Here is a 14,190-nt window from a genome sequence, read left to right as displayed (position 1 = left end):
ATGTTCTTCTGGATGCATCTTTAAGGGCAGGGATGGCCGCGGTCGGTCCCTTCGGTGTGCCCAGCACCAACCTATGGCACGGGGTGTCTGCGGGGGAACAGATGGGGTGCGCGGAGCCCCGATGGGGAGGGCACTGCGTAGGAGTGTGGGAGCACCCAGAGGAGGAGCAGGGAGGTGAGGAGCCGGCTCTGCCACCTGCGTGACGCTCGTGGGAGCCGCGGGCTGTTAGCTCTCTCGTTTTCCCTTCCCAAAGACGAGAGCAGAGGAGCGCTGGGGGAAGGATACAACCCGAAAGCCCCCGGCGGTTTGTTTTGAGGACAGCGTGTTTGCTTTCACAGCGCGCCGGAGGGGATTGCGCTGCTACTGTCAGCAAATAAATAAAATAAGAGCTTTGTTTGAAACGAAGCCCTTTCTTCTGCCGGCTAATTAGGCGAGCTGGTACCTGCAGTGGCACTACCCGGCACCAACCGCACTGTTTGGGGCGTCGGCGGTTTCTGAGCTCCGTCAGCCCCTCGCCGTGTGCTTTAAATCCCTCTCTCCTGACAATATGCGCAGCCCTCGAGGCTTGGGGGGCGGCGGCACTGCCCGCTTCGCGTGGATGCGGCTGGGCTTCCCGTGCGGCCGTGCCGTCGGGGCGCTGAGTGCAAAGCGGGGGGTCTTTCTTTCCCCCTCTTCCCCCTCCCTCCCGTCCCAGAGCTGTCGCAGGAGCAGCCCCCATCCCGCATTCCTCGAGATAAGGATCCTGTCTGGCGCCGGGGTTTCAAATGCTCTTCTGATTATCAGCAGGCGCCGGGGGAGCCCCGGGCACAGATAAAGAGGGGCGGAAGAGAGAGGAGCTCCTGCTGCCCCGTCCTGCTTCTCCCCTGCCCCACCGCACCGGGGGAAACCAAGAACGTTGAAAGGGTGTTGGTTTTTCTTAATTCTTCTTCTATTTTTTTTTTTCTTTCGTTTTTATTATGATTTTCTTCTCCTGACCGGCTTTACCAGAACGTCCAGCTCCGGCAGCTCCAGCCGCAGCTGTAATGAAAGGCAGCGGAGGGGCACGGCCCCCAGCCCCGGGGCCCTCGCTCTGCATTTGCATCCAAACCCTAGGGAGGGCAAGACCAGAAGGGTTTGAGCTCATCTCTTGGCAGTTGTTCCCCCCCACCTCCTTGCCTGTTTGTCCGGAAGAAACGCAGAGCATGGAGGTTGTCACTTCTGCTCCACGCACGTGCGTCTGGAACTTTGCGAGTCTTGGCATTGCATGTGACCCCTTGTGCTTTGTACATTTGCCATTGTATGTCCCCTTGTCCATTGCAAACTTGGTATTGCATGTGACCCCTTGTGCTCTATGCATTTTGGCATTGCGAATCCCCTTAGGTGTTGCATACCTTGGCATTGCATGTCACCCCTTTCATCTTGGCGCTGCACGTCTCCCCGTGCATTGCATACCAGGGCATTGCATGTCATCCCGTGCATTGCACCGACGGATGTGGCATGCTCCCCACCAGCCTTTGCATTGCACATCTTTAGAACTGAGAGGCAGAGGAGGACGCCCCGGTGTGCATGGTGCTGATGGCTGGAATGCTGCTGCAGCCAAGAGGCATTTCCCAGCAGCACTAATGCTCACTCTGGGGCAGCTGCTGGCCTCCTGCTCCTCTCCTAGGCACCAAGGGAACAGGGCTGGGTGGGACCTCATCACTGGGTGCCCTACAGCACATCGGTGTGATTGCTCCCAAGTTTCCTGTATCAATTAGTTGATGCTTTTCCTTGGGGTGAGCGCAAAAAAGAAATGACCGCCACCACAAAAATAAATAAGTAAATAGAGGTGTTTCTTGTTTTTAGAACAGAGAGAGAAAGCGAGGGGGGGGAGGTGGAGGGAGCTGAGAAACAATCGTTTTTTATGGCTTCCTGGAACCGCCGGGATGTGGGCAGGACGGCAGCAGGAGCAGATAGCTGGATGATGGGCTGCCAGCTCCCATCTCGCCTTCTCAGGCCGTAAATACAGAGGCACCACTTGGGAAGCAGAGAGCTCGTTAAGCTGTCAGCGCTCCCACAGCCGGGTCGTAAATGGGGCTCTGGACTGGGGCATGGGCACCACGCCTCATGGGGCTGTGGGGTCCCATTTGCTGGAGCCCCATTGACACAGACAGCAGCATGGGCAGCATGAGTTTGGTGTGCCTCAATGATGGCCTTCTTGTTGGTAATCCCCAAAGCGGTTGCAGAGGGAGGGAGGAAAAGGGTGAGGAATGGAAGGTTCCAAGGCCCTGTGGGACCATCTGGCCCTTCCGTGGGATTGTATCTGTGGGTTTTGTCCAGTCTTGCTCCAGAGTCCACAGGACCCTCCCCACTTCCTTTGGAGAGATGATTCCATTGTGCATGGAGGCACCAGCTTGAACCCTTCCTAAATGTAGGAGCTTTGGTACAATGGAGGTAGGGAAGAAACAGATTGAGTCATTGCATTGTTCTTTGTAATCAGCTTTGCCTTCCATTAACTTCCTCCCACCCCCAAAGCCACACTGAGACACTTGCTAAGAGAAGTGGAGAAGCTAGTGCTGGGCTCCAAGATGTGGGGCTGCTCAGGCTGCAGCTGGGGAATGAATGGGCTCTTCCCATTAATTGCCCCCGGGGTGCCTTGCTGCGGGGCCTGTGTGAAGGAGGTTGGGAACAGAGGGTAGGAAACAGAAATAAGAGAATAGCTCCAGCTCTGTGTGTTCTGCAGTGCTCAGGGCATCCTGCACCTGGGCATTCTGCAATGCTTGCGGTGCCCTGCAGTGCTTACAGCTCCACTATGGGGCATCTCTCAATACTCAAGGTGTCCTACGGTGCTCAGGGCATCCTGTATTGGGACATCTTCTAATGCTCAGTGTGACCTGCAATACTCAAAGCCTCACAGTGGGGCATCTTGCAACACTCAGGGCATCCTGCAATGCTCGGTGTCCTGCTGTGCTCAGGGCATCCTGCACTGGGGCATCGTGCAGTGCTTGGGACATCTTGCAGTGTAGCTGCCTCCAGGAGTGCCCTTTTGGGATAGGGAGGCAGGGCTGGGCACGGTGCTGGATGGAAACGTGTGCAGGTACCACGCTGGGCTTGGTGTGCGGGGCAGCCAGGCCAGATGTTTCCCAGATGTTATACTCACTTCCTGTCTGGCTCCTCCGCATTCGGCTTTTTATGTACTTGTTTGTTTTGGACTACAAACAAAATAAAAAGGGTTTTTATAACCCCGCTCCCAGGAGGCTGCGAGTTCAGGATGTAATCTGCAGGCTATTCACTATTGTCTGGCCGCGTCTCCCTGCCCCCTGTGCTGTCCCTGGGCACGCATTGCTTTGTTACGGTGACTTTTTCCCACATGACGTCTTCTCTCGAGGGATGTTTTCCTTCTTGCCCCCCTCTGGTGCTCGGGGTGGGAATATATCCCGGCTGCTTTGAGCTGGAGGTGGGAGGAGGAAAAAATCATGGTTTTTTGGCTCGATGTCACTGATCTCCACGGGCTGTGCTGCTGCTGAGGGTAGGAAGCTCGTTGCACTGATGGTGCCTGTCCCAGTGGCTCTGGAGGGGCAGCACCTGTGCACATGTGCCTGTTCCTGGTCTCACTTCATTTTTTCTCTCTGCCTCTGTGGGGTGAAGCCCCTTTTTTTCCTCTTTTCCTCTCTTAATTGCCTGTTAAATAATTAAAATATTTAGGACGAAAGGGTTGCAATTACCCATTAATTTGCATTAGTAATTTATGTATCAGGCTGGATGGACAAGCTGCTGCCATAATGGGTCCCTTCAGCCAGCAGGAGCTTTCCTGGAACGGGAGCAGTGCTTCCCACCACCTGCCGTGTTTATAGGGCACTCTGAGAGCCCCCCAAGAACCGAACCTCAAAGCCTGGCAGGCATTAAATGGCACAGGAGGTTTGGAGCTCCTCAGGAGCAACGTGCTTGCTGTTTGCTGTGAGCACTTTTTGTGCAATTAGCTGCTGGGGTCCAGCGCAATTCCTGAACTGTAGCATTGGGCAGCAATGCATGGTGCATGGGTGGGGTTAGCCAGGCCCAGGTTAGACCCGTGGGGCTTTCTGAGGGTGAGGGTTTCTGAGGCTAAGCCCCTCAGCCGAGGCAGCCTGGGGACGCTGGGTGCCCGGAGCTTATCCTGAAGGCTGCAGTAAAGCTGCTTGGAGCGGGGGATCGTGGGCATCTCCCTGTGCTTTGTGTCTACAACGTCCCCCTGTAGTGCATTACAGCAGCAGCACCTATCCTCCATCTCCTCAGTCATTCCATCCCCTCCATTCCTGTGTCCCAACTCTAACTCCACGCTCCCAATTAGCACCAAGCAGGGCCATGTGTGAACACATTGCCCTGGGATCCCACCGTTGCTAGCACCCCATGCTCAGTGCCCAGGGCGATGATTTATTGGTGCTGACAGCGAGTTGGAGCCAGGTGCCGTGAGGTGCCTGCAGTCACCTGCAGCAGTGCCATACTTAGAGCAATTAGCACAAATCATAGAATCATTAAGGCTGGAAAAGACCACTAAGGTCATCTAGTCCAGCCATCAGCACATCACCATCGTGATGGAAATGCTTCTGCATGGGGACTGAGAGCAGAAGGGGGTAAGGTCAGGGGGTACAGTGCTTCAAGTTTGGTTTTCCTCCTTTTTCCATGCACAGTGTCTCTCTCAGGCCCCTTTGGGGTCACCTCTGTCGGGGGCTATGGGAGCTGGGACCAGGTTGGGTCTCAGCAGGGGGCAGGACAAAGGGAGGAAAGGGGAACGCGGCACTGTGGGAACGGGGAGAAGAAAAGGTGGAAGGGCAGTGAGGGCTGGCTTTGTGCAGAAAGCTTCCACTTGTGAGTCAGGGATGAGAAAACAGTCAAAAGGTGGAAATTGGCAGCGGTGAGAAAGGAAGAAAAGAGCTGCGCTGGCTCTGGGTCCCGTGGCTCTGAACACCCCAGTGGTTTTGTCCCAAATGTCAATAGCTTTTTCCTTGCCAACATCAGGGATTATTTCATTTTTTTTTTTCTTCAATCTTTTTCTATCCCCGTCTCTCCCTCCCCCCTTTTCCCTTCTGTTTGTCCCGTATTATCACAGCCAAATGAGAAGGGAGGGAAAGGGCAGAGAAAGAACAGCAGCGCAGTATTCCCATCCTCCACGTATGCTTTTCTTGATCATAGCAACAAATCTGAAAGATTAAGGGCAACTTTAAAGACCATTTAATAAAGTGCTCTTCTCCAGCCACCACTGCGATGCTGCTCCTCCGGGTTAATTTCTAGTTAATTTGGGACACTCAACTAGCTTTTTTTTCCCCTTTCTTTTTAGCATCAGGTGTCTTCTCACCAGTAGCCTGGTGCAGAGGGAGCAGCCTTCCAGGATGCTTCTTTGGCTTCCCAGGGTTCTGGGGAGGGCTCGTGCCATCCCCCTTTCCTATCTGGGTGTCAGGATTCTCCATACCTATGGGATGGACATTGGTCTCCCTCAGGAGGAACACCCCATCCCGGGTGTTGCCATTGGCATTGAGAAACCACTCTCCCCAAAAGGAGACCCACTGTTGTCATGTGTGTTGTTCTAAGGAAGGATTTGGAAAGTGATAGGACAAGGGGGAATGGTTTTAAACTAAGGCAGGGGAGGTTTAGGTTAGATATTAGGAGGAAGTCTTTCACACAGAGGGTGGTGACACACTGGAACAGGTTGCCCAAGGAGGTTGTGGATGCCCCATCCCTGGAGGCATTCAAGGCCCGGTGATCTAGTGGATGGCGACCCTGCACATGGCAGAGGGTTGAAACTAGATGGTCATTGTGGTCCTTTTCAACCCAGGCCATTCTTTGATTCTGCGATTTCATCCTGTGCCGATTTAGCACAACTTGAACGACGGTTTATGATTCTTTTGGGCCCACAGTGGCAATAAGTCCCTGTTTACTCCCTGTTTTCTTTCCCCCTCTCTCTTTTCTTGCAGAAGTTATTGTTCTTTTCCCACCGGGAGCGCGGTGCGTGCCATCCGTGTGAACACACGGCGCGTTGCCGCATTGTCTGCTGCTGGCGTTCTTTCTTTTAGGAGCCAAAGCAAATAAATGAAGTCCGCGTAGTTATTATATCCATTAAAAATAGCGCCGCGGCTCGGTAAACAGAACAAGCGATACAAGGGGAACGCAACAATGGAATTAAAATAGCACAAAGAGTGGTGCCTGGGCCCGTAATGAGAACCAGAGCTAGATGGAATCTTGCGATAGTTTTCAAACATCATCGCTTCCCTGAAGGAAATGCATAAAGCAGCACAAAGGCACCGAGCACAATAGCGTATAACGGGGATTTGCACCGTAATTCCTCCTCCTGTTCTCCTTTGCTTGGGTAGAGTGGGGCAGAGCGAGGCACGTGGCTGTCTGGTGAGAAATGAGCCGGTCAGGGCCGTGGGGGACCTCCTTGGCATGCTCTTCCTGCGATTATCACGATCAGAAAGATAAACAGAAGTGTGGCGGCTCTGTAAATGCTTGGGCTCAGTGTGCTGTGAACACCACGGCGCTGCCCACTCCCGGCTTGGGGCACTGCCTTTGCCGTCTGGGTGCCTGCAGACCCTCAGTGGGGGCAGTGGCATACGGGGCTGCAGCTGCACGGGATGATGCCCTGCACCAAGATGTGGCCGAGGGATTTTGCAACAAGAAAGAGTGGTTTAGGGTTGGAGAAATGTGGAGTTTTTTTGCATGCAAAACACCCCGGCTCCTCTGTCCCACCCATTTCTCAGCACACACTTTGCTTTCTCTGTTTTCCTTTCCACTCCCAGCCTCTGTGTAATAAAGGTGCACGGTGCGGGCGTCCGTCTGCAGGCTTTTAATTTTGCTGGGAGAGGAATCTACTTATTTTCTCGAAGGGTATAATTAGGGTTGGCTGGGAGCACCCCCTCATTACCGCACGCTCTCTAATTACAACATTTGCCTGCTGTGGGGAGCCGGATGGTCTAGGGAGCCGACAAGATGTCCCTGTCAGCCTGTCCTCTGTCCTGGGGCTGTGGCCACAGTGCAGGAGCTCAGAGCATGGAGGTGATGGAGTCACCTGGAGGTGTTCCAGAGCCAGAGAGATGTGGCACTGGCTCAGTGGGCAGGTAGGATTGGGCTGGGTGTGCTGAGAGGGTTTTTCTAACTTTGTGATTCTGTGATTCTGTCCCAATGAGGAAAAGGTTAATGTGCTGTACTGATGAGTTAATGAGCTTGGAGCTTTGCATCAGTAGATTGCAAGCTCAGGAAGGCAGCACATCCCTTGTGGGACATGGTGGCAGCTTGCTGTGTCCCCTGGCTCTCTTGCCTGCACTCATGCTGGTTTGCATCAGCCCCAGTGGGGATTTGGTGCTCAGCTTGGGGTGGGGCACCTGCAGCCATGGTGCACGTTTTGTCCTTGGGGCATCCTGGGGGATGGACAGCTGTGGGAGAGTGATGCCTGGAGGCCCTCCGATGTTCCTATCAATCAGGCACCTGATTCTCTGGCACTTAATTCCTGCGCCACGGTCCCTGCCTCCTATGGGCAGTCCAGGGTGATGGGCACCAGGCTTTGCTGCCACTAATGCTCCTGTAATCTCACAAATATTTGCAAGGATAACAGTTGCAGGAGGGAGGATTTTAGCACTGTTCTGTGGAGGTGTGCTGGAGCTGGGCAAGTGCTTTCTGATCTCTCCATGCCCTGTGCTGTGCACTTGGGGTAATGGGGAGGGGGCTGAGGTGGAGTGCCGTGGCTCACTGAGCGGGATGCTGCTGCTCTGGCCATCGGTCTTCTCTCCAGCTGACAGCACTGGCTGCAAACATCTGCAGGGGACTCCCCGGGGAGCAGATGCTGCAGATAATCCGGCTCAAACCCGTGGGATTAAAACGTGCCATGAGGGGATCGGGGAGAGGAGGCTGGAGAGGAGTTGGTGCCCATTCCCCTCCTCCCTTTCCATCTCAATGCTCCTACTGCACTTGGCATCAGGGTTTGGGCCTTTCCCTCTCCTGCCGCAAACCCCTTTTGGTTCTTCAGTGTGACCAGAGTAGTGCAGGTGCTCAAATCTGCCAGTGGGTACCAGTTTCTGGAAAACTTTCAAGCCAATATGCCTTTGGGAAATACCACATGACGCCCTCATTCTGCTTTTACCCACTAAGACTGGATCAGCAACAAGTGCCTGCGTCCGCATCCTCAGGTGGGAACCCCTGCAGACGTCTGCCGGAGGGATTGTGATTACAGCCAGTGGAGAGCACTCTAAAATATTTATTAGTTTGTCGCTGCTGGGAGTTTTATGGCTTGTCTGGTTGCAATGTTGTAAATCCCTGCCATGCGAGCTGCCTCTTTGCAGGTCTTTGGGGCCATTGGAGCATAAATGGTACGCTTCTGAGAGGGAGAAAGCATCAAGACAAGTGGAGAAATAGCCTCCCTTGTTTGTTGGTGCAAAATAGAAAGCAAGCCCATTATGAATCAGGCCACAGAGAGCCCCCCATCTTCAGAGAACCATTGGAATGAGCTATGCCACGTGGTGGTGGAGTCCTCATCCCAGGGGGTGTCTAAGGGATGTGTGGATATGGTGCTGAGGGACATGGTTTGGTGATGAGAGCATCACTGTAGTGGTCTGGGGAGGATGCTCTGTGTGCAACCCCAGTTACCCAGCCCTGCACACGTGCTGCAGGATGGCAGAGAGGTTTCACACCAGCCCTTGAGTTAAGTGTTGTTGGCTGCCTCTCTTGCCAGCTCACTGGATTATCTTCTACCAGTCCCCTTTGCCAAGAAATTTAGGTTTATGGCATCAAGGCAGTTAAAAAAAAATGGAACAGCTCAGCGGATGCAAAATGGAGCTTTAGAAAAAAGAGAGACGTGATGTTTGCTGCTCTAGTGCTGTGCACACGTTGCTCTGTGTCCCATGCAAGATGGGGCACTGAGAAAATCACAGCCCATAAATGGACTCGGGGATGAAATGGCCAGAGAGGTGGGGGAGAGCCGAAGAGAGAGGAATTAGCCCGGAGTTTAATTCATTGTTTCCAAAAGAGCAGTTAATGGATTATGACAAATGTCCTACTGCTCTCCCCAGTGCTGTGTTAAATGGAAATGGAAAGTCAATTTTCCTAAATGGATTTTAAACGACTAACCCCGTGTGTTGGTTTTTTTTTTGTTTTTTTTTTTGGTTGGTTGTTTTTTTTTTGTTTGTTTTTTTCTCACTCACTGATTTTTGCTTGTGAGGCAGCTTGGCCATCTCATTTCCTCAGCGTGTCGGGTTTTTCTCCTCCTCCCTCTCTCACACTTCACCCGGCTTCCCAGGTCCTCTGCTCCTCCTCCTCTCTGGCGGCGTTGCTCTGGGCTGGTGCTGTTTGTTAGCACATGGCGGTGCGTGGCATTGAGGATCAAAGGACACGGACTAGCGGTGGGACTGGGTAGGTGGGAGCTGATGGCCACTCTCTGTCCTTGCAGGGCTGGAGTACAGCGAGGTGCTGCCCGACTCCTTCCCGTCGGCGCCGGCAGAGACGCTGCCCCACTTCTTGCGGGAGCCGCAGGATGCCTACATCGTCAAGAACAAGCCTGTGGAGCTGGTCTGTAGGGCCAACCCTGCCACTCAAATCTACTTCAAGTGCAACGGGGAGTGGGTAAACCAGAACGACCACGTCACCACTGAGAGCCTAGATGAGGTCACAGGTGAGCACATCCTTTGCCCATCCCCTTTATTTTTTCCAAGCGTTTCTCTACCACACTTATGTTAGAGCATAGCATGCCAACATGGAGACCTTCCCAGTCTTTGCTCCTTTCCAGGTTTCTTTCTCCCATTATGTGTCCGTGCTGCAGGCTATTTTCCTCCAACTGGTCTCTTCCTGATTAATTTTGTCATTCCCAGGTGGCTGCAGCCTCCTGAAACCACTTTGATGTGTTTTCCACCTCCTCACTCTGTGCACAACTTTTCTCCCATTCCATACCACAAGTGAAAGAGGAGCGTCCCTCCAAGCCCATGAATGAGATGGGCCCCAGCACATACTTTAGCTGAACCCCATAGAGAAGCAATTTATTGACCAGTTGAGTCTTGGAACAGGTCTTCCAAACCCCAGCTACAGGAAGAGCTCTGAGGAGTTGGCCAGCTTGTTGGAGAGGTGATAAATAGCCAGGCCATGGGATGGAGGGCTCCTGTTTGTTGTGGCTGTGTGCTGTCAGCGGGGTCCCACTGACCAAGATGGGAGATGGCCCGTGGAGAAAAGTTGATGGAAAACGAGCGCCCACAAAATTTCCATTCTAGAAAGTGTGGTGGAAGCCCAGCAGCATATTCAGAAATGGGAATAATCCCACAACTTGCTATTGCATCGTTTGATAAATCCATGGGGCTTCCTTATCAGTTTATTAACCCCATCCCTTGCAAGATAAAACCAAGTGAGAAGGATTTCACAAGCTGGCAGCAAACGTGACTACGGGCGGGAGAGGAGGGATCAAAGAGCTTGGAGGGTTGCTTTTAGTGAAGTGGGGTTGTGAGGCCATTCCAAATAAAGCTGGGTCACGTGCACAATTACCCTTTGGCAGGTTGCAGCGTCAATGTGTTTAGTGCTTCTGGGAAGGAAATGCTTTCCTACAAAATGCCTCATCAATACGTAGGCAATCCTCATTGCCACTGGGTATGGTAAAGGCTGGCAGCTTAGTCAGACTCACAGAAGGATTAGATATGTAATGTTTAGATATTTAATGGGTAATGAAAACTGGTAGGGTGCGAAGAGAGCTGAGCTCTCCTGTGCCTCGGCGGACAGATCTGAAACAGAGAGGAAAGAAGAAGGTGTGTTGCACATGTTTCAGTGAGTCCCTCAGCATCTTCCCCATCTTCCCTGGCTATTCACCATATCTCAGCCAGCTCCATGCCTGGTCACCGAGCAGATCCCATTCCATCCCAAGTGTGGGGCTTGCTCTCACCACGTTGAGTTTCATGAGCCTCTCTGTGCTTCCAGTTCCGGCTCGATAAAGCCGTGCTGCACTGCTCCACCTTTGGAAGGATGATCGAAAGCACACAGGAAGGCTAGTTTATTTAATTAGGAGCAGAGCTATCAGCGGGGATATTGAGCAAGCATGGGCTGGCAGGAGCCTGGGGCTTGCTGCCTTCTCCCCATTCACCCTCCCATCATGGGAAGGTGCCTCTAAGGGCGCTGCAAGCCCCACAGGACCACGAGGGTGGTGAGGCTGAGGGTGTGAGGACAAGCTGCTCTAGGGCAAATTGGTGCCCACCAGTGACTGAGGGGCTGTTTATTTTTAGCGTCCAACTGGGTAAAGGCAAAGATGCAGGTGCTAAGGGGAAGAACATGGGTGAGCAAAGCTGGAGAATCCAGCCTTGAGATGGCAGAAGGCTTTCAATGCAGTGTGAGCTTGCCTATTTCTTATAGGGAAATTCTAGGGGCTCATTTGCCATTGGCTTTTCTCCATGGTGTAGCTCTGGGCCAGCATGTGAGCAGTTTTGGGGAGGAAACCACGCGCATCCTTCATGCAGACTTCAAAAATTATATTGCTGCTCTCAGTGCAAACCTGGCAATAACTACAGCGTGGAGGTGATGTCGTGCATGTAAAAAATATTCAGGCTTGGAAATATCTGCCTTGGAGCTGGAACCAAAACAGGTTGTTGAAGATCTGCATGTGCAGTGCCTGCTGTTGTTGAGGGATGCTGCTGCGAAGGGCACAGAGGGAGGTGGCCATGATGCAATGGGTGAGTGCTGCCAGGTGTCTGCAACTCTCAGGTGCCCTCAGTTAAAAACCTAGAAAAGAGACTTCTAAAGAGAATGAACTTTTAAGATGATGTGTCTAGCTCTGTAGAGCTGTGACTGCATCGGATGCAAAGCATCTCATGTGGAAGAAAGCAAAAATAGGCCAAGTCGGAGAGGATAATTCAGCCAGATGAATAGGGACCGTCCATAAAAGCAGCCATGTCTTGCTGCGTGTAAGCCAGTTAAATAGGCACTCTGTGGTTCGTAAGCTTATCCTACACTTTTGGATGGAGAGCATCTTTGCTCTCAGTGCTTATAGAGGCAGCATAGCTCCTCACCACGTGTCCCATCCCACCTGGCTGGGGCTTGCAGACAAGATGCGAGGTTTCAGGGCATCCCTTTGGAGATCAGCTTCTTTTGAGAGCCGACCTCCAAAGGTCAGTTTTTCAGAAGCACTTGGCCCAAGTGCCTTTTGTTCTTTGCTTTTTTTTTTTTCTTTTTTTTTTCCCTTGCTGGCGAAACAAGCAATATTTCCTTGTTCGTCAGCAATGCCACAGGAAGGCAGCAGGGAGACAGTAATTGCTCCTCACAGTGCTGGAAGCAGGCTCACAGAATTACAGCTGGGGAGTATGCGGCTCTGTGTGGTGGTGAACTCAGGCCCCTTTTATAAATAGCAGCTCTGAGTTTTATCCGGGGACATAGATGTGCTGGGCAAGCAGCAGAGCAGCCAGGAGGGGACAGAAGGTTTGAAAGAAATGGAGCGTAGTGTTGTAGTGTGTACTTCTCCTCTTGTCCCATTCCTCTCTCGCACTGGCAATGACCCCATCACCATTGGCTGATAAGCATCAAACTCTTGCTGAAACCTCAACATCCTCAGATGTGGGTTTTCCAGCTCCCTGCAGACCGTGTCCTGGCTGTTTGGTGTCACCCGTGTCATCATCGCATCCATTCCGCAGCCTTGAAGGATATCACGTTATGGAAGCCACCACAGCCCGTGGGATGCCTATAGCCCCATCCTCCAGCCCCAAACCCTACATCCACATCCCTTCCTCCTGTCTGACACCGTCTGTCTGTCCCTTACAGGGCTGCTGGTGCGGGAGGTGCAGATCGAGGTGTCCCGGCAGCAGGTGGAGGAGCTCTTTGGCTTGGAGGATTACTGGTGCCAGTGCGTGGCCTGGAGCTCCGCGGGCACCACGAAGAGCCGCAGGGCGTACGTCCGCATCGCGTGTAAGTGCTCAGTGCACACGGTGCATCGTTCCCTTTTGAGGTCACGGGTGGCTTTTGGAGCTTAAATAAATGCCTCTCACACCTTCTTTTCCTCTTTTGGCACTATAAGGAGTTTCCAAATGGTTCAAACCATTGATTTACAAATTGCAAAGCCCTTGGGGTTGTGACCCTGCATCCCATGTTGCACATTTGGATGGACTGAAGGTGGGCAACACAGGCCTGGCTGCAAGATGCTGCTCTCAGTCACGGCACAGCTCTGTGTGTGGGCACCGTGCTTACCTGCTGTGGCACCAGCTGGGTTAATGCCTCAGCACTCCGCAGCCTGCTCAGCTCTTCCCAGTGCTTTATTATCCTTAATAACCCGATGGTTAGCACCTTGTGCTTTTTCCTGAATCAGCGGCTCCACGTCCCTGGAGTCCCTGCTGTCATATGTCACTTCTCTAAGCTGCTGTTTGTGGGTGTCAGCCTGATTAAGGATGAGTTAATCAGGCTGTTACCCGGCTGAATTTGCTCTCTTAGCAAATGATATGGCAAAGCTATGGGAGAATGGCCAGGCTTCCCAAGTGGTAAACAGATTTTGCTATTAGAGGGCTAATAATCCCACGTCATCCAAAATGGAGGTGAATCAGCTGCATTGCTGACGTCCCCAAAGGATTTGGACTCAGCAAAGAAAATGTTGCCCACTGAAGGGCTGGCTGCCGAGGAGGCCCTTTTGTCCCCAGTGGGGACAAGCTCTCAGCCAGAAGTTAGGTGTTTCTTGCAGAGAAGCGGTCACAGAATCATAGAACTTGGTTTGGAAGGAACCTTAAAGCCCACCCAGCTCCAATCCTCCTGCTATGGGCTGGGTGCCACCCACCAGATCAGGCTGCCCAGGGCCCCATCCAACCTGGCCTTGAATGATGAAATGAAATAGATCATTTTAAGACATCTACTCTCCCATCCCCAGCATCTTGTGACCTGAGATCTCTGGTCTTGGCAGTTTGTGCCATCCTGTAAATCAGCATCATTTTCTAATGCTATCCATGAAATTCCTGCTAACGAGCTGTTAGGACTTCATTCCCTACCAGTTTCTCCACACCTGGTTGTTTGCATCAAAGCCTGCATGACACTGCCCAGCATCTCCATGCCACGTACAGCTGGAAATATGAGCTCCCTTGCAGTGAGGATTGCATCATGGGCCTCATGCACAGCGTGGCCTGTATTTAGGGTATGCTGGCAGCCCGTGTTGATAAGGCATGGGTTCACTGTGCTATGCTTTGCCACACCATGTGTTCCCTGCAAAGGCACGGGGTGGGCAGCTCCTGCATTCACAGTGTTCCAGCTTTTGAGGGCTGGGTGCTGGAGCAG

The 14,190-nt window shown here is 52.6% G+C and overlaps 1 protein-coding gene across 2 annotated transcripts in view; it reads left to right on the top strand.

Annotated features, from left to right (window-relative positions):
- Positions 1-14,190, top strand: part of UNC5B (unc-5 netrin receptor B) — a 29,123-nt gene that overhangs the window by 7,280 nt on the left and 7,653 nt on the right. For both annotated transcript variants that reach the window (XM_085230194.1, XM_010714303.3), the window contains exons 2-3: positions 9,368-9,589; positions 12,700-12,843. In XM_085230194.1, the coding sequence (XP_085086320.1) occupies positions 9,368-9,589; positions 12,700-12,843 (366 nt within the window). The remainder of the gene's footprint in view (positions 1-9,367; positions 9,590-12,699; positions 12,844-14,190) is intronic.

Source organism: Meleagris gallopavo, chromosome 8 (assembly GCF_905368555.1).
Source record: "Meleagris gallopavo chromosome 8, MGAL_WU_HG_1.1, whole genome shotgun sequence".
Lineage (NCBI taxonomy): Eukaryota > Metazoa > Chordata > Aves > Galliformes > Phasianidae > Meleagris > Meleagris gallopavo.
This window is presented reverse-complemented; position numbering and strand designations above follow the sequence as displayed.